A 20,481-nucleotide genomic window follows, 5' to 3' on the forward strand; every position below is an offset into this window, starting at 1 on the left:
TGAAAGCTGCTGCTGCACTGCCCCACCAGGCGAGCCGTTCCTTTATATTTCCTTCTGTTTCCAGCGTTCAGGGGTAGGTGTTAACATTTTTGTAGTCAAAATTGCATACGTGCCCAGAGGTCGGTATCGGTAGGCTTGGAGAAATCCCCCTGCGGAGAACCCTCAATTCTTGCAGTTGTACAAAAATAAACTTTAGTGGGGGTGGGAATCCTAACAGAAGATCCCCTCGACCCCACATCACCCCAAAAAAGCCCCACCCCAGTGAGGACTGAGCAAAGGGGACAGTTGGAGAGATGGGTGAGAGAAGGAGTGGAATGGAGCATCTTGGATATGGGCAAGGAGCACTCCAAACGGCCATATGAGGTTCCTGGGTCCGTCTTGTTTAATGTCTATTTATGTATCAAAACCAAATTGCAGCGGCACCTCCAGGCCCCTGAACCACAGATGCCTGTAATCTTATCACATTGCCCTCCCTGCAATTCCCAATGATGTCACATGATGGCTGGCCGGGGCTTTGTTTGCTGCTGGTCTTGCAGTGCTTCCAACAAGGCTGGCTCAGCTGGCCTGGAGCAACCCCTTCTCTCTTCCCATCTGTGGATCTCTCTTGGGTTTTTGTAGGTTCCTACCAGAAGGTGATGGCTGAAAGACTGCTCAGCGCAAAACCAGGATAATTGAGGGAAGCCTTGGTCCAAAGTAGAAGCTTCCCTGCTATGTTTACGCTGACTGCACAGCTTTCCATTTTAAAAAATGGAAAGAAAAATGACGACACACAACTTATTAAAATGCAAGAAGCAGAAGTGTTCTTAGTTCTATGGGGCTGGGGCACTCTTCTCTCCTGCAGTTTCCATGACCTGGTATTCAGGAGCATTGCTTCCTCTGGCTGTGGAGGCAGTGCATAGCCACCAGGGATAGAAGCCATTGATAGCCTTGCCTCCATGAATTTGTCCAATCCTCTTTGAAAGACATCCAAGTTGGTGGCCGTCACTGCCTCCAGTGGGAATGAGTTCTAGCAAGATTGGACCCTGCCAATCAGCTGGTGTCACCTAAAGGTGTTAGCTGATTGGCAGATGGGTGGGGTTTTGGGAGGAAATGACTTCACAGGCCAATTTAAACTCCCTAGTGGGCCAAGATGGCTTCCTTGTGTTTTTCCCCCTTTGGAAGATTTCTTAAATAAGTTTTCCAAAATTTCACACATACATTTCAATACGTAATAAAAACTTTTTTTTTTACTTCCCACTCCCTTTTCCATGGTTTTTTCTGTTTCTCTCCCTCTGCTACATCCTGTCTTCTATCTCTTAAACCTTAACAAAACTACTATAATCTTCAATCCGTTATGTTGCTCATAATTAAAATCCTACTCACGTGTTCACCATACCATAATATTTCTCTAAATTGTGATGGCCTGGGACTTGGGCTCGGACTCAGCACCAGAGGAGACTCAGTCTGCACCAGATCCTGGGGCCTGATCCTGAAGAGTCCCAGTCTGCACAGGTTCCCCTGCAACAAACACCAGCTGGGCCGAGTCGGGCCTGAGCCTGCCCTGGCTCTAGATGCGGGGATTACCTCGTTGCCTTCAGCTGGGCCATCACTTACATTTGCTCCACTACCGATTTGGTCAGGGGAGGCTGAGGCAGCCCCTCGGTCTAGTAACCCACCAACATCTCCCGAGCTGCAGAGACTAAGATCTGAAAGAAGGAGAGACCTGAGTACTCGCAGGAGGGGTGCTGACCTTCGGGCAAAGCAGGGAGGTGAGTTGCCTGGGGAATCAGGACCGGCCGCTACCCCAACAAAGATAAAAGGCTGTCGGACCCCGCCCCCAGGTTGCGGGAGCAACATTGCTGTATGCTAGATCCTGCCTGAGAACCTGTACCTGTTCTTAACTGGTTTCCTGCCTCGTGTCCTGCCTTGGCCCTGTCGGACTGACTCATAGCGGAACCTCCGGATTCTGGACCGGTCCTGGACCGTGTTTCACGGGTTACCACCGGGCCCAGCACATAAATAATCCGAAAACGGTTTCCATTCTTCCACAAAACCTTCATCGTTAGGTTCTCTTAGCTGTTAAATTTGCCAGTTCTGCATAATCCATCACCTCACTTATCCATTCTTCTTTAGTGGGTATTTCTGCTTCTTTCCATTTTTGTGCATGGAGAATCCTAGCTGCAGTTGTTTCCTTGTTACATATATTGTACGTGTCACTTTGTAAACAGCTTAGCAACTGTCTTTAAGTACATAGCGGTATATAAGGAGGCAGTGATGGTGACCAACTTGGATGGCTTTAAAAGAGGATTAGACGCATTGATGGAGGAGAGGGCTAACAATGTCTACCCGCCACAACAGCTATGATCTGCCTCCATAGTCGGCAGCAGCAGTGCTTCTTAATAGCAATTGTTGGAAACATCAGGAGGGGAGACTGCTCTTGCGCTTGAATACTGCTCACTGGTTTCCCACATGCATCTGGCCGGCCACTGTGAGAACAGGATGCTAGACCAGGTGGGCTAGCGGCCTGACCCAGCAGGGCTCTTCTTAAATATATTAAATAAAAATGGCCTGCACCCTAGAGGCTCCCCACCCCTAGCGTTCTGGTTCAAGAACTGTAACATGTTTGGAAAGTCATTCTCTGCAGGTCTCAGCTTTTAAGGTAGTTTCTTAAAACACCAGGAGTGTCAGGGTTGGGGGGAGTGAGATACCTGCCTGTGACAGGCTTTTTTTGCCTTGCAGACACTGCTTCCTGCCGCCAGCCTCCTCCAGCTGAATGGGGTGCGGGATGCTTGCTGCAAGTTCCTGTTGAGCCAGCTGGACCCCTCCAACTGCCTGGGCATCCGGGGCTTCGCAGACACGCACTCCTGTAGTGACCTGTTGAAGTCGGCCCACAAATATGTCCTGCAGCACTTTGTGGATGTCTCCAAGACAGAAGAGTTCATGCTTCTGCCTCTCAAGCAGGTAAGAGATTGCGCAGCCCTTTTTTCGCCTTGTGTGTCAGGTTTCGCAAATGGTACTAAGCAGCACCAGGGTTCGCTCCCCTGCTTGAGATTGAGGCTGCAATCTACCTTTGCAAATGAAATCCACAAAACGTTTTAGTAGCACAAACTAAAGATATAATGCAGGCTTCCTCAACCTCGACCCTCCAGAGGTTTTGGCCTACAACTCCCATGATCCCTAGCTAGCAAGACCAGTGGTCAGGGATGATGGGAATTGTTGTCTCAAAACATCTGGAGGGCCGAGGCTGAGGAAGCCTGGTATAATGAGTGATCGATTCCCCCATCCTCCATGTTTGGTTTTGCACACAGACACTCAGTCCCATCAGTTTATGCAAATGTCTGGATTCAGTGGGAAACCAACCCCGTGAATGCTGTCCAAATGTCCTGGTAAATTAATATGGCTAGAGTGAGTCTGGCTCAGGATACCACAGCCTCCTGTGTATTCCTAAAGAGTTAAAAAATTGAGGGAGGTACCTCCCTCCTAGCAACTTCAGTGCCTCCAATCGCTTTTCCAAACCACAGGCCAAGCTTTGCAGCTGGTATAGGAAGAGTGCATGTAAATACGTGCTGACCTAATGTGCTTCTTATGCAGTAAGAAAACACCAGTGTGCCTTCTCATTAAAACTCCTCCTGCGTTTCCATGAGGCCATTCCTGCCTTTGCTGGTGGCATCATGCCAGCTTCTCCTTGGACACTGTTGCCTATGCTTGGCAGGCACCACTGTGATGCCCTTTGTAGATGGGAAGCATTGGAAAGGGCTGTGTTTTTTGTTTTTAGTGGGGGGGGGGGAGGCGTGCTTTGCATGCAGAAGGTCCCAGGTTTAATACCCCCCAATCTGAAGTTCTGGAAAGCCACTGGCGGTCAGTGTAGACACTACTGAGCTAGATGGACCATTGGTTTGAGTATAAGACAACTTCCTACGTTCCTATGGTTTATGTAGCTCAGTGGTAGAGCATCTGCTTTGCATGCAGAAGGTCCCAGGTTCAATCCTTGGCACCTCCAGTTAAAAAGGCTCTCAAGTAGCAGTAAAGACCTTTAGCTGAATCCTTGGGCACCTGCTACCAGCAAAAGGGACCATTAGTGAGTTTAGATGAGGGATCAGTAACCTGCTAGGTGGTTTTCAAATATAAAACCAAGCACTAACCTATAAAGACCCATCATTAGCACACACAATAAAAGAACCCCATCCAAACACAAAAATTGGAATGTTAACTATTAGAACTATTAGAACCAACAAGCAATCCCATTATAACAGCAACATAGTTAAAGCAGGCTGCTGAGGTCCCAGTGAGCCTCTTCCAATGTTCTCATGTTGTAATTATCTCGATCTTTTGACCTGGATCCTGCATAGAAATGCTGGCGGTTCTTGGGATCATCTTTGTTTGATTCCATTTTTCCTGTGCAGTGTCTGAAATAACCCAATTTTTCTATTTTTTTTGCCCCCTCCACCCACCCTGGTCCTCCTCTACAGGTGCTAGATCTCATCTCCAGTGACAGCCTCAATGTGCCCTCAGAGGAGGAAGTCTATCGAGCTGTCTTGAGCTGGGTGAAGCATGATGTGGACAGTCGAAGGCAGCATATCCCTAGGGTACGTTGCTGTGCGGGTTTCAGTGCTGTTTGGGATGAATGTGGGAGGGAGGCTGCATGCTACATAGCCAAGAGTCTGCTATTTTCAGCTGACCCCCCAAATGGTGGTTGCTGGGTCTCCAGGCTCTCCTCTGTCCCTTCCTTGACCTCAGGCTGTGCTGCTGTGCAAGGTCAGGGACAAGTCACTGCTTCCCTCCGCAAAGTTTGGAGAGGGGTGGGGTGGCCCATCCCTGCAGCTGCACCAGAGTGCCTCAGTAGCCCAGCAACAAAGCCACCATTTCCAGGCTTTCTTTGCTAACTCCAAGCTGGAGCAAGTGCCAAGGATTCTCCCACAGCTGCACTGTTGGTTTAGAGCACCGTACAATGATGCGGGTGGCGCTGTGGGTTAAACTACAGAGCCTAGGGCTTGCTAATCAGAAGGTCGGCGGTTTGAATCCCCACAACGGGGTGAGCTCCCATTGCTCGGTCCCTGCTCCTGCCAACCTAGCAGTTCGAAAGCACCTCAAAGTGCAAGTAGATAAATAGGTACCACTCCAGCGGGAAGGTAAACGCTGTTTCCATGCGCTGCTCTGGTTCACCGGAAGCGGCTTAGTCATGCTGGCCACATGACCTGGAAGCTGTACGCCGGCTCCCTCGGCCAATAAAGCGAGATGAGCACCGCAACCCCAGAGTCGGTCACGACTGGACCTAATGGTCAGGGGTCCCTTTACCTTACAATGACAAAAGTGATTATTCCTCCTAGCTGTCCAGCTTCAAGCTGGAGAAGAAGGCTCTTCTTATTTTACTCACCAAAGGAAACACTCGTTGTGGCGAACAGAGTTCTTGACTCCTCTGTATGACATAATCGCACAACTGATTTAAAAAACAGGACAGCCTTCTTTTTCCCCTACCGATGGATGCCATTCTAGAGACAGAGACAGAGAGAAGGAATGAATGGGTCATTTGATTTTATTCCGCTGTAGTTAAGAACGGGAAGGAATTCAATTCAGTTCACATTTAAAAGCAAATCTATCTAATTTGCACTTTCAAAACGATGCAGAAAGCAAAGCACAATCGTCCTCCGAAATGTGCAGATCTCTGAATTTCTCAGTGCAGTTCCCCTCACAGAGCAACAGTTCTTAACAGTCAATCCCACTTTCTGGGGGACTCTGGAAATTGTAGCTAATAGGGGTTGCTTAACAACTCTCAGCGTTCTTAACAAACTACAGTTCCCAGGATGCTTTGCGGGGAGCCATGGCCATTTCAACTGGGGTAGTGGTTAAAGAGTTGGACTAGGACCTGGAACAGCAGAGTTCAAATGGAGGAAAAAGGTGGGATATAAATACAATGAATAAATTGATACTGCTTTAAATGCATAGTGCAAATGGAGCCTTAGTTGGGTGCAAGCCTTAGTGCAAACAAGTTTGGGTCAATGCCCAAGGAACAGGTTGTCCGAAAGTGACCCTGTTCATGCATGATTCCCGTTCCAGACCCTGCAGTCTTCCTTTTATTTAGTTCACATGCCCTCTCACACCCTTCCCAAACCTTCTCCTTTCTTCTCCCCAGCTCATGAAGTGTGTCCGGCTCCCCCTCCTAAGCCGTGACTTCTTGATGAGCAACGTCGACACAGAGCTGCTTGTGCGGCACCAGTCAGAATGCAAGGACCTTCTCATCGAAGCCCTCAAGTACCATCTCATGCCTGAGCAGAGAGGCGTCCTTAGTAACAGCCGAACGCGTCCCCGGCGTTGTGAGGGGGCCAGCACTGTGCTCTTCGCCGTGGGTAAGGAGGCTTGGCCAAGACCAAGGAACTGGATGTTGGGGGTTGTGGGGAGAGGGGGAACTTCTGGAGGTTGGACAAAGGAAGGAGTAGATGCTGGGAATGATGGAGCAGGTGGCACAACTTCCTGGCCTGTTGGGGAGGCGTTGCCACTTCAGCACTGTGGGTGCTGTTCAGATTGTCTCTGTCTAGTCATAACTGTTAAGCAAAATCACATAAATAAAGCAAGCTGGAACACAGAGAGAAAAATCCTGACAACACTTTTTCTGAGCCAACTAGACAAAATCAGTGTATAATTTGAGAAGAAAGAAACAGAGAGGTTTTTGTGTTTTCTTAGTTCAGGCCTTATACAGAGCAGGGTTAGATATTCAACCAAACACGGGGAAAACTGCCTCACAACTGCACAGCCAGTCACAGCACATGCTACGTCATGCAAGCACACGCTAAAGATCATGCTGCTCTGCCAGGCTGCTAAGCAAAACCTCCACCTATTCTCCCTTCCTTGGCTAGTTGACTAACACTTAACAGAATTTACCCTTAAGTTGTACACTGAATGATCTCTGCTGTTGCACTTGCCACGATAACTAGTCGGCGGGCTATACAATATATCATCTAGATCAGGCACATCCAACTCACAAGAGGCTGCGAGGGGGGAGGCCAAAGTTGTCGAGCTTTTTTTGGAGAGGGGAAGATCTAACTATACTTTAGTTTCCTAATCTGTCAGCTACATACAATTAAATACCACCCATTTGACGCAATGGAGGAACAGAGCGACAGAGGAGGGAGGCGGGGACTTTCACCGCATTGCTTTTCACTACTGCCGATTGAGAGGGATCCCGTGATCAACCAAGATCAGCCGGGGATCGACCTGTCGATCACGGTTGACTGGTTGGACATCCCTGATCTAGATGATGGAGAATGATGATGGGAGTTAAGAGTCCCAACAACATATGAAGGGTGACAGATTCCTCATTCTCTCTGTAGAACCAGAGCCTACCTGTTGGATGCTATTACTTGCTTCCATTGAGATCCTCGCCCCTACCCCGCTGGGGCTTGTTCAGCACCCCCTGGCCGCCTCCTACCATCCCTCCATGTTTCCTCACAATTTTAATGGGACTTTACATCATGTCTGGATGATAGTACATTGTACAGTCTCTGCAGAGCCAAATCCAGTCCTCCAGATTCCCTATGTGGCCCTCTCCCCAGGCTGTACCCCTAATTTGGCCTGCTTTGTGCCCCAAGCATTTTTGCAGCCCACCTAATCGGCAGCTTATCAGGTGCCAGGAGTCAAAGGCTAAGAGCCAGACATTTGCAAACCACTGACTTGCAGGGGGCAGCCTTCAGGCTCACCTCCTATGGATTGCCTATAGCCCAGTCCTGACAGGAGGTTGCCTTAGAAACAGCTGTGTGAACTGAGCCCCGAGATGAGCTTGCGGAGAGCCCCTTGGCCTTACCCCCTGGCCTTCCAGCTTGTCACTTTCTCCCCGCTTTCTGTTTTCGTGCAGGTGGCGGCAGCCTCTTTGCCATCCATGGTGACTGTGAGGCCTACGACACCAGGACAGACCGCTGGCACATGGTGGCTTCGATGTCCACTCGCCGGGCCAGGGTGGGCGTTGCTGCCATTGGGAACAAGCTGTATGCCGTGGGCGGGTAAGGAGGAATTCTCGGCCACTCTCACCCACCCACCACCCCCATGGCTGTCATCACATAATTTCAAGGGAGCAATAGATGTCAGGGAGGGAGAATTTCGTATTTATGGAACCTGGCCTGGTGATTATTGGCTAGTGGTAACGCCGAAGCAGACGTTTTCATTGGAAGCTCCAGTGTTATGGAACGCATTCCCTGTTGCATCTGCCAGCTTTTGAAGACACACCTGTTTACACAGGCATTACTCTGATCTCTTGACCAGAGTGCCCTGTTTTAATTATTGTGTTGGTTTAATTGTTTATTTTGATTGTGGATGTTTGTTTTTTTTAAATATATTTTTCATTGAAAAATTTCAACATAAAATACAATAAGAATCAAACTAATATACAGAACAATAATATTTTAGAAACCAGAAGGGAAAAAAGAAAGGAAAGAAAGAAAAAAGAAATAGAGTGGTAACTTGGTTTAAGAACAGCTTAGTTTATGAACAACTTGGATTAAGAATGCTGCAAACCCGGAAGTAGGTGTTTTGGTTTGTGAACTTTGCCTTGGAAGCAGAACATGTTTCGCTTCCTGTTGAGTGTGTTCCATTTGCAAATTGAGTCCCCAGCTACTATGGGAAAGCATGCCTTGGTTTAAGAATGCTTTGGTTTAAGAATGGACTTCCGGAACAGATTACGTTCGTAAACCAAGGTACCATTGTACTTATAAGGCCAATGACCGTATTTATATCATAAATATCCTGTCATTTATCCACAGGCAGAGAGGTAGACCCTTGTTTTGATTGTGAATGTTTAGGTTTTTCATGTTTTAATGGGATTCTTCTACTGTGCATTTTAGTTGTGGATGTTGATATGTTTGTGTAGCTGTCTTTTTTATAACTTATAAATCCCTTAGAAGCCTATTTTGGTATGAAGTGATAAATATGTATTATTCTTATTCTTATTAGCATTTGGTTGTCTCCAATGTTAGATCTAATCAGAGTAGACCCATTGAAGTTAAGGGACATGACTAACTTAGATTTATTCATTTCAGTGGGTCTACTCTGAGTAGCACTTAGTTGGATGCAACCCATGTATCGTGATTTAGGAGCTAGCAGCAAAAGGCAGAGATGATTCAGAGGGGTGCCATTATTCAGACTGCATTTTTCTAACGTCTCCATTTTAAAAGAGAACCTGGACAGCTGCTGCCAGTCAGAGCATAAGAACATAGAACTAGCCAGCTGCTGTTATTTATTTTCCGCCCTTCACCCTAATGTCCTAGGGCATGTCACAACAATTTAAAACAACAACATTAAAAACAGTTTTAAACCATTTACAATCAGAAGAACAGGGTAGGTCCTAAATATATACATCTCAATAGTATATTTTTTATGCTAGAAAATGTTTGTAGTATTTTTTTATAATTTTATCAAATGATATTTTACAGAAATAGAATTATTTTAAAATTCTAAAACTATAAATATGTTAATATATTCAATAGTAACGCTGGCTCTGTTTCACCGCAGCTACGATGGGACCTCTGACTTGGCCACAGTGGAGTCTTACGATCCCGTCACCAACTCGTGGCAGACGGAGGTTTCCATGGGGACCAGGCGGAGCTGTTTAGGGGTGGCAGCACTGCATGGACTCCTCTACGCTGCTGGAGGGTATGACGGAGCCTCGTGCCTCAACAGGTAAGAGGGCTTATTGGCTTATTTGCCATTCACCTTGCACCCCTCATTCCCAGAGTGGTTTAACAATCAATCACTCTTCTTAGGAAACTCTGGTAGTTGTAGCTTAGTTGGGGGCAATAGGGGGTCTCCTGACAACTCTCAGCGCCCCTTAAATAAACTACAGCACCCACAATTCTTTTTGGGGGAAGCCATGGCTGTTTAAAGTGATATCACAGCACTTTAAATGTATGGTGTGAATGTGGCCCCGGTGTGATGCAAACCCGTTAAAATTCACGAACAGAGCTAATTTAGGTCTGCTAATTTCAGGGATTCCACTCTTGAGTAAAACCTAGTTGGATACAACCGAATACAATTGAAATTACAAGTTCCTTACAGCTAGGAAAAATGCCATCTGACCATATTTCTTAAATAAGAGAATATATGCAGGCAACTCCAACTTACGCATCTTTAACTTCTGCGCATTCAGCTTTCTGCGCTTGACAAGAAGATAACAAAAGATTTAAAAGGGGGGAACCCTCTGGCAGTCCTACCCACCATTGCACCCAATGTATTTTGGCTTTACGAGCTATCCCCAGAACGTAACCTCTGTGTAAGTTGAGAGTTGCCTATGGGTGGATGGTTGGGTTGCATCCAATACTAGTCCTACTCAGAGCCGATCCGTTGAAGTTAATGGACTTGACCAATAAGTCCATTAATTTCCACAGATCTACTTTGATTATGACTTGTATACATATCATCTTAAAAGTTCACATTCCAATAATTAATGGGTAAAGATCCAGTTCTCAAAAAACTTGTCTACTGCTATTCTGTCCCTCTTTCTGTTTTTTTTGTTTTACAATGCATGTTTGGTCACTGTTATGTACTGAAGTTCTCACCCTGGGCCAGCAGGGGGATACTGTAGATAGTTATGCAAATAAGGGATTGAAAGTGATGTTCAGTGATTGGATAGTTTTAGAAAATTGTTACAGTTACGTTGTACTGGAGCTCTATATAAGCAGGCTGACTGAACCCTTCAGTCCAGTTTTGTTCTGGCGTGTGAATAAACAAGAGCTGTTTGAAGAATCGCTGTGTCGTCTGATATGTTCACCCACAACTTAACAGTCACCATAACTATTGACCATATTCTACTTATTCCTCTCTCTTGACCTGCCTCAGTGCTGAAAGATATGACCCCCTAACAGGCACCTGGACATCCATCGCAGCCATGAGCACCAGAAGGAGATACGTCCGTGTGGCAACTCTTGGTAAGTCTGGCTTAAAAATTAGAGAGAGAGAGAGAGAGAGAGAGAGAGAGAGAGAGAGAGAGAGAACACTTGCTGTTTTAAGAACATACCAGAATAACAGGCTTGGCACTTTCCCAAAGCAATTGTATGAAATAGTTTTATCCAGTATGCTGACCCACTTTTGTCCTTGGTTACGCCTTCCAATGGGATGTGGCCCCTGAAAGGCTGCCCAGAAGGGATTGTGGCCCTTGGGTTGAAACCAACCCCTGCTTTGAAGCACTACAGTAAGTTCCATAGCTGCTTGACGGAGAACCTCAGCTGTGGAATGGCTCCTTTTGGGCTTTCTGTACAGATTTTTTGTGTGTGCCATGAGTTCTTCCTTCCGCTCCAGTTTGCTGACCTCCAAGCCCCAGGGACTTCTTAGTCATTCCCCTTCCACTCATGTGTGCTGCCTGCTGTCGTCATGGCACCACATGCCTGGCCTGCCACTTGCTCTGCACCTGTCCAAAAAGTAAACTTAATCCTAACAGCAGGCGGCCTTGTTTAGGCTGCTGCCTTGCTCGCACGGAACAGTTCAGAAGCTGCCTTGTGAATGTTTAATGTCCCCTTGCACCAGATGAAGCCTCTGCAAAGTGGCCGGAAGGAACGTTGTGTGTGTGTGTGTGTGTTTTCACGCTCCATGAGGTAATCTCTCCCCAGAGGAGCCTGCCTTGGCTGCTCAGTCCTTGTGGCCTGGTGTTTTTCTGTACACTCATCATTTTATTGGGTCTACCACTCGTTCCAAGGCTTTGAACTGTCGTTTACCCCTCACAGAGCTACCACTCCCAGCACCCTTGTCAAACTACAGTTCCCAGGTTTCTTTTGGGAAAGGCACGTGCTTCAAATGTATGGATTGAATGTGTGTTTTGGGGTGGGAGTCTTGCTTTGCTGCATATTTATGCATGGGTTGTATGTGTGTGTGTTTTTCATCTTCATCTTCTTCTTCTTCTGCAGATGGCAACCTCTATGCTGTTGGGGGATATGATAGTTCATCACACCTGGCAACTGTGGAAAAATATGAGCCACAGGTAAACAGGAAGGGGCAAAGCACTGAGGGTTATTGGGAGAAGAATGGGAAGTTTTGGATATACCGTAGCTGGGGTGGTGATGGAGCCACTGAGAGTGGGCCGGAAGGAAAATGGGGGAGGGGGAGGGGCAGGCTGCAAAGATGAATTGCAATGAGAACTTACGAGCAGCAGGTGACAGAAAGCCCTGCAGGACTTCTGCCTTCCAGTGTGTGCCTTTACTACTACTAATAATAATAGGAATAACAAATTTTATTTATACTCCGCCCTCCCCAGCCAAGGCCAGGCTCAGGGCGGCTAACAAGCAATAATCAAAACAAGTTGAATGAATACAACTTAAAAAACAAGATTAAAATACAACATTAAAACGTTAAAATGCAGCCTCATCACAGGAGGAGAAAGGAAAAAGAAAGAGGGGGAGGGAGTCAAATTGACTCCGCCAGGCGGAACAACTCTGTCTTACAGGCCCTGCGGAAAGAAATCAGATCCTGCAGGGCCCTGGTCTCATGAGACAGAGCGTTCCACCAGGCCAGAGCCAGTGTTGAAAAAGCCCTGGTTCTGGTTGAGGCTAATCTAACTTCCTTAGGGCCCAGGATCTCTAGGGTGTTGCTATTTATGGACCTTAAGGTCCTCCGTGGGGCATATTACCCCCCCAAAGGAGAAAATAACCTATCCATATACTGTACTGTATTTGTGCGAGTCCATCACCATGCTGGCGATGGGCTGAGCATGCTCCAGGTTGTGGGAAAGATTGGAGACAATGGGTGGTGGGGTGAGTGAGCGGGGCTGCAGGTGAGTGAGCTAGGCTTGTGGTGGGAGGAGGCCCCCAAGCGGGGGGGCAGGTGGCGTGAGAGCAAGAGGGGCAGCGGCCGAGCAAGCAGGGCTTGCAGCAGTGAGCTGAAGAGGGCAAGTGAGCCATGGGCATAACAGCCAAGCAACATGGGCTTGCAGCAGCAGATCAGGTCAAGCGAGAGGGGCAGCACATGGAGTGGGGGTTGGGGATTTGGCGAGCAAAGCAAGCAGGGGAGTCAGCCCCTCATGTGGCTCGTAAGAGCATAAGAAGAACAGTGTCCTAGGCCCATGTAGTCTTGCATCCTGTTACCCTAGTGGCCAGCCAAATGCCTCTGCGATATCCAAAAGCAGGACCTGAGCACAGCAGCATTTCCCCAATAGTGGCTCCTAGCAGTTGGTATTCAGATGCACCCTGCCTCTGACAGTGGAGATAGAACATAGCCATTGTTGCTCCAGGTATCTATGTAGTGTGGCTGAGTTATACTTTTAAGTTTTATATGATTGCTCTTTTTAATCTATGGATATGTATGTATGTATGTATGTATGTATGTATATGTTTCCTTTGCTGTTTCCTGCCAGATCAATACATGGACTCCGATTGCCAACATGCTGAGCCGCCGCAGCAGTGCCGGCGTGGCTGTTTTGGAAGGGATGCTGTACGTGGCAGGAGGCAATGATGGGACAAGTTGCCTTAACTCGGTGGAGCGCTACAATCCAAAAACGAACACTTGGGAAAGTGTGGCACCCATGAACATCCGGAGGTAGGGAGCAGCATATCCCAAAAAGAGGCTGTGGATGAGCTGCAGTGTCACAAGCTGCCCCTTAGGGCAGGGATTCCCAAACTGAATGAAGGTTCATGCGCTTCATTCAGGTGGTATGCGACATGCCTGTAAAAAATGCAACTAAAAATCATCTTGAGCAGCGTACTGCAGTTGCTACGGCAGGCAGAAAAAGTCAGTAAGTGGTCTGTCAAGACCCTCAGCAACGTTCAAGTGAACGTAATAACAGCTCGCTGGCTCAGGCCAATCTTGTCCATTATCCAGTCCTCAAAGTGGCCAACTAGGTGCCTGTTATGTGAAACCCGCAAGCAGGACCCGAGCACAAGAGCCCTCTCCCCTCCTGCGGTTTCTGACATCTGGTATTCAGAAGCATCACTGCATCTGACCATTGAGGCAGAGAACAGGTAAAGGTAAAGGAACCCCTGATCATTAGGTCCAGTCGTGACCGACTCTGGGGTTGCGGCGCTCATCTCGCTTCATTGGTCGAGGGAGCCGGCGTACAGCTTCCGGGTCATGTGGCCAGCATGACTGGCAAACCAGAGCAGCACACGGAAACGCCGTTTACCTTCCCACCGGAGCAGTACCTATTTATCTACTTGCACTTTGAGGTGCTTTTGAACTGCTAGGTTGGCAGGAGCAGGGACAGAGCAACGGGAGCTCACCCCGTCGCAGGGATTCGAACCACCGGCCTTCTGATCAGCAAGTCCTAGGCTCTGTGGTTTAACCCACAGCGCCACCTGCATCAGAGCACAGCTATCAGTAATTGCAGTCATTGTTCACCCTCTCCTCCGTGCATTTGTCTAATCCTCTTTTAAAGCTATCTAGGTTGGTGGCCATCATTGACTCCTGTGCCATAGTTTAACAATGAGCTGTGTGACAAAATGCTTTTTTTATCTGTCCTGAAACTTCCAACATTCAGCTTCATTGGACGTCCACAAGTTCTAGTATGGTGAGAGAGGGCAGAAAACTTTTCTCTGTGCCTTCTCCATGCCATGTGTCATTTCACCAGCTTCTATCACGTCTCCTCTTGCTCACCATTTTATAAAAACTCAAAAGTCCCAGCAGCTGCGACCTTTCTTCATACGGGAGTCGCTCCACCCCTTTGATCATTTCAGTCACTCTTTTCTAAATATTTTGCAACTCTACAAGTGGTCCATGCAGAAAAAAGTCAGGGGACGTGATGACCAGATTCCTAGTTGTGAGCCCTAGCATAAAACAAGAAGAGTGGCAAGCCATGTTTGGTCATCTGCTGTTTGTTTCCTGTGTACAAATTAAATCCAGTGCCACCTAGTGGCCAAATTGCAGAATGACACTATCCACGTAGCTGGTAACCTATTGGTTTGACTTTCTCTCCTCAGGAGCACCCATGATTTGGTGGCTATGGACGGGTGGCTATATGCAGTGGGAGGCAACGATGGCAGCTCCAGCCTCAACTCCATCGAGAAGTACAACCCACGCACCAACAAGTGGGTGGCGGCTTCGTGCATGTTCACCCGCCGCAGCAGCGTGGGCGTGGCTGTGCTGGAACTCCTCAACTTCCCGCCCCCTTCCTCCCCTACCCTATCGGTGTCCTCGACGAGTCTTTGACAAAGAGTCCGGTCGCACCTTGCCTCGAGGGGACTGCAGCATCTGTCGGAGTGCAAAGCCAACCTGGCCTGACCCCTGCGGCAGCCATTCTTTGTGAAGAAAGAGTGATGAAGGTGTTGATGCTGCGTCCATACATTTTTAGTAATAACTTTCTGAGGGGGCCATTTCTGGTTCTTGTGGCAGAGCTCCAAATGGGGATTTAGACCACACTTCTTTAAGAAAGAAAAGAGAAAGAAAGAAACACCAAGAGCCCCTCCTGGTTTTCACCATCTCTTTCATCATCACCTGACTGGTTCTGCCTGGTCCTGTCAAGACCGGACTCAATAATCTCCTACTTCCATGTTTGGACATGACTTCTGGTTCCACCTCCTGCAATGGAACTTAAACAACGAGAAGAAAGAAAGAAAGAAAGAAAGAAAGAAAGAAAGAAAGAAAGAAAGAAAGAAAGAAATTGAGAAACAAACAAAGCTCATCTAAGGCAGGCAGGAGGATCACTTGTTTCGGTTACACCAACAGCTGAATGTAAGCTGTGAATGTCACAATTAGCCAAAACTTCTTACCAAGCCTATAGTGTACTCTTACAGATTCGTGAGGTGATGCACTTCTTTCTCTCACACTGGTGTCTATTGAAAGGGATGCCTTAAAATTTAAAAAATAAAACAGGGCTGGAGGGAAGATGGCTGCAACACAAGCCCTCTTAACATGTTCAGTGGCCCCTCGCTCTGTCAGCCCAGTTATGTGCCACCAATTTTGACGTTCTCCTGCCCTCTTCAGCGGCATGGGTTTTGGGGCATCCGCCAATGTGCTGGCTCTGCTGTTTTGATTCCCCAACCCCACTTCCCAAAAATAATTAGGAAGAACCTAGCCCGACGACGGTGCTCTGGGACTGTACTTAGGGGAGAACGAAGGAACTTTTAACAGGGTGGAGCAAGGTTACGAGACTGTGTTCATATTATTCTATATTTGTTAACTTTCAATTTTTGACGCTTGCGTTTCTAAAGTTCTTTAAGATATTTTTTTTATCGTTTCATTTCCCGCGCATCTGGTTTTCTGGACTCCATGTTATTTATTTATTTATTTATTTATTTGCCCTGTTCTTTCTTCCTTTTTTTTTAAAAAAAGTTGGACAGTTGCCAAAAGGGAGGAGGAGGAGCCAGGTGATGATAACGTATGTTTTTTGTCAAATAGAGAGTAAGTGCAATCTGTGGGATGGAGGAGGCAGCTGAAGGATGGGTTAGTATAAAGATATCATTGAAATGAATGGGGGCTGCCCAGCCTTCCCATTGAAAGGGCAGAGAGATGTTCAATTGCCCTCTCTTCGAACACCTCCCATGCACTGAAGAGCGGCATTGCCCAAGTCCCTCCCGCTTCGGGATGGTACCTCTTCAAATTCTGCTCATTTCAGGGTGGTGTTGGACAACCGCCATTCATTCCACACGCTCAGTGTGCGATAGCTCTTCAAATTCTGCTCATTTCTGGGTACTATGGTGCAACGGTCATTCATTTCAGACTGGCATGTGGCAATAGCCACTCATTTCACAGTATGGTTGTACAGTTCATGTTCAGATCCTGCTCATTTCAGAGCGCTTATTGTACACTGTTCAGTTAATTTCAGTTGAAGTCCCTACAGTCGTCACCTAACTTCATTTCTATTTTTGCTTGAGCAGTGCTAAACGTAGGAAGAATTCCTTATAGACTGTGATTTGTGTGATGTGACTTGGAAGGATTGCCTTTGGAAAAGCGTGCATCGACTACACGTGTGTGACAGAGAAAGCGTGCAATTCTTTTCTTTATTTTTTTAATGCCGCATTCATATATGAAGAACTTGCACTGAAAAGGCCAAGGTCCCTACACTGACATACCACTGGAGCATAACAAACATTTTGAGTAGCATCTGTACTGTAAACTTGAACAGTGCCCTTGTTTGGAGACCCACCTACACCATGAAAACATCTCTTACGGAGGAAAGAGTTTGCTTTTAAGATAACGTTTCACTGCATTATACACTAGCCTCTTAATGCGATTTGTGTGCAACTCAAGAGCCTGGGAACGGGGTGAGACTGGAGCTTCGAGACGACCCATCCCAAGACATCCATTGCAACGGATGAAGTTCTTGTACCTCAGTAACCTCTGGACTCTATTCTGCAACTGTGGCCTAACTGATCTCGCTAAAGACTTCTGGTTTTATTTTTATTTTATATACCCTCCTATCTGATCTCTTGTTCGTTTGGGTCCCCCCCCCCCATTTCTTCCTTTTCTCTCTCTCCATATCCTTCCACCAGATTAATCTGCCGTGGCAATAACAGGCTAGGCCTTTACAAAGACAACTGGTGGGCTCTTGGCTGGCTCACGTTATGATAGGCCTGCCCTGCTCCTTGCACAGTGTGTGGCTGCATTGAAGGGTTAATTAATCTACACTAGACATTCAGGCTTGGTTTCTTTGGCCACTGGAGTGGGCTTCCGAATCTTTTTAGGGTAACAGGGAGTTGTATCTTAGATAAGAGTGGGTATTTCCCTTGGCCTAGTGTTGGTAATGGGAGACAGGAACTTTTGCAGAGAGTGGAACCTGAGTCATATTTGTGCCATACATTTAAAGCGGATTTAATGCACATTTAAAGTTCATGGTTTCTCCCTTCCTAAAGAATCCTAGTAATGGTAGTTTAGGGGTGCTGGGACTTCTAGCTCTGTAAACTGCAGTTCCATGGATTCTTTAGGGAAACGCCATGTGCTTTAAATGTGCATTTAAACATGCTTTAACCAAAGAGCACCCAGCCTGGCTTAGTGAGCTCGTGCCAAACCTTTTTGTCCAGGGATGGGACCAGCTCATGGTCCTATTGCTTGCCAACAGCACTGCACAGGTAACTTAATGGGAACATTTATGTCCATAAAGTTGCATGTGCTATTGTTTTTCCTGGAAAGCGCAGCTTCTGATACACTTAGCCCTTCATACAGACATACCAGTTGCATGGAACAGCAAGTGGGGAGCATGTTTTGAATGGAGTGGGGGTACTTCTAAAAGTACCTTTTCGAAATAAAATAAAGTTGAGCACTCAGAATAAACAATCTCTCCACCAGTAAGCTTTGTCAGGGCTTTGCCAGTTGCAATACATTTTAGAGCAGGAATGGGGAAGCTTTGGTGCTCCAGATGTTGCTGTGAACTACAACTCCCATCAGCCCCAGCAAGCATGGCCATCAGCTGAGAATGGTGGGAGTTGTAGCTCAGCAACATCTGCAGGATCAAAGGTTTTCCACGCCTGTTTTAGGAGAAGATACACAATTGTTATTATTTTTCTATCAGTGCCTTCAGTTCCTTTTTGGTTGTTGGTGGTTGGGGCAAATTGTTTGCAACAACCAATGCCTGTTTGGTCACCTTCTGTTATCATCTGCTTGTTTTTTATGTGTATATACTTTGCTTGCCTCTGGTGGCATGGGACACGTGACATGCCTTTGCTGGAAGAGGTAGGTAACACTTGCTGCTCTTGGGTGACAGGTTGCAAAGGGGCAGTTCTGATGTGATATTCAAGGTTTCTCCTTGCAGTCCAAAGACTTAGAGTTCTTCATCAATCTGTACTACTGGCAGGGACCAGCCTAGTCCACAGTTTGTCTTTTTTTAAGGAAAGTGTACCTGTCTTTTACTCTGGCCGTTTCCTGTATTCCTGGTTGTGAGCCACAGCATAATGCTAGAAGAGTGGCAAGCCATCATCTAGATCCACAAAGCATCTGTTTTGAAGAAACTTCTCCTGTAGCCTAGGGGTGCATCCCCTTGGAACAATGTTCTGTTGAAATGTGTCATCTGCACACCTCACTTGTGGAAGATGCTCTTTTGGGGTTGCCTGTGAGCAACACTGATGGATGCCCCATTTTGACGAAAAAGTTTTTGCAGGGGAATTGCTCCTCGAGTTACCCTGCTAATGCACACCCTGTTGTATTGGAACTAGGCTGGACATCTTGATTTGCACGGGTGACGGGGAGAGAGACTGACGTCCACTTCTTGATGTCCTTGAGTTTAAAAGGAGCCACTGATCATTGGAAGAGAGCATCTGAATCCATCTGGCCCAAAGTGACACCGGGAGATGGAAGAAAGAAGCTTAGGCAATTGTGAACTCAGAACAATGGAGAGAGAGAGAGAGAGTGACTGTGGGCTTGATAAGCAAAACTGTGAAGCAGAAGTACCTTTTATGGCCAACCAGGGTGGGGGGGGGTCATCCATCGCCTCTCTTATGTCTGTGTGCTTTTCTTTAGCCATTTCTTAATCCAACTCCACAACTGACTAACCCAAAATGACTAATCTTAACATGACTTTTGAAGTGCTTTTTGTCCAGAGTATGTTATTGTCCAGCGCAGGCCTGCTGCCTTTTGAGGACGTTTCTTTATCCAGAGTTGAGCATGTATTGTCCAAAGACCGTAGCAACTGACTTGAGGAGGGAGGGAGGAGATTAAACCTGGCACTCCTCTGCTCCCTAACAACAATCTGGAAATACTGGGTTGTGTCCAGTGCTAGTCCTGCTCAGAGTTAGACCTGCTGAAATTAAAGGGCATGGCAAACTTCAGTGTGTTAATTCCAGTGGGTCTGTTGTGAGCAAAACTTCGCTGGCCACAACCCAAAAGCTCTCTGGCTTACCCATGGTGCAAACCCCTAGCTCAATCAGCCAATGTCAGAGGAGCCTTCTATTTTTGTTTTAAATGTATCTGTAAATGTGTGTCAATTTATTTATGTGCATTTAAACTTTTCTTTTTCTTTTGTGTTTTTGAATTTTTGCACTATAACAGGGGCGGGGCAGGAATATGAGCAATACAAGCCAGTGTGTAAAATTAAAAAAAAAAAGTTTTTTTTCTTGAGTACTGCATTTTTAAAATTATTTTAACCTCCTGGATATTGCAACATTCTGGATATACGTGGGTTTGTCTGAAATGAGCCTTGATTCACATACACACAGCCACGGCAGATGAGGGGGCAAAACCAATCCTGGACTATACCACTTTGGCTATGTAAACACCATACATTTAAAGCACATGGCTTCCTCCAAAGAATCCTGAGAACTGTAGTTTGGTAAGGGTGCTGGGAACTGTAGCTCTGCGAGGGGTAAATTGTAATGACCAGGATTCTTCGTGGGCAGTCAGGTGCTTTAAACAGAATTTATAGTGTGTATGTAAGCTATGCGTCCAGTGAGGATCAGGAAGACCTGGGCTCAAATCTGTCCTTCCTGGGCGGCATTGGGCCTGTGGCTACAGGGCTGTACATACAATCCTCCTTATACGTTCACAAAATGTGTTCCTCACTAAACTGATCTTTGGCGAATATGTGAGGGGTGTGAGAGAGAGAGTTGCCAGAGAACAGTGCAAGATATTTTGCCACCTGAGGCAGAACATCATGCCCCCTCCTATGTCAAGGCA

The 20,481-nt window shown here is 46.8% G+C and overlaps 2 protein-coding genes across 3 annotated transcripts in view; one reads left to right on the top strand and one right to left on the bottom strand.

The window, feature by feature from the left end:
• Positions 1-19,926, top strand: part of KLHL17 (kelch like family member 17) — a 42,726-nt gene extending 22,800 nt beyond the window's left edge. For both annotated transcript variants that reach the window (XM_083628727.1, XM_083628728.1), the window contains exons 4-12: positions 2,719-2,940; positions 4,449-4,565; positions 6,110-6,323; positions 7,826-7,970; positions 9,475-9,642; positions 10,798-10,886; positions 11,859-11,932; positions 13,301-13,482; positions 14,859-19,926. In XM_083628727.1, the coding sequence (XP_083484853.1) occupies positions 2,719-2,940; positions 4,449-4,565; positions 6,110-6,323; positions 7,826-7,970; positions 9,475-9,642; positions 10,798-10,886; positions 11,859-11,932; positions 13,301-13,482; positions 14,859-15,087 (1,440 nt within the window). In that variant the 3' untranslated portion in view covers positions 15,088-19,926. The remainder of the gene's footprint in view (positions 1-2,718; positions 2,941-4,448; positions 4,566-6,109; positions 6,324-7,825; positions 7,971-9,474; positions 9,643-10,797; positions 10,887-11,858; positions 11,933-13,300; positions 13,483-14,858) is intronic.
• NOC2L (NOC2 like nucleolar associated transcriptional repressor) overlaps positions 1-20,481 on the bottom strand; it is a 127,341-nt gene that overhangs the window by 96,635 nt on the left and 10,225 nt on the right. The window contains exon 4 of the mRNA XM_083628624.1: positions 5,354-5,468. The gene's annotated coding sequence lies outside the window, so the exon portion shown is untranslated. The remainder of the gene's footprint in view (positions 1-5,353; positions 5,469-20,481) is intronic.

This window comes from Podarcis filfolensis, assembly GCF_964270895.1.
Source record: "Podarcis filfolensis genome assembly, chromosome: 8".
Classification (NCBI taxonomy): domain Eukaryota; kingdom Metazoa; phylum Chordata; class Lepidosauria; order Squamata; family Lacertidae; genus Podarcis; species Podarcis filfolensis.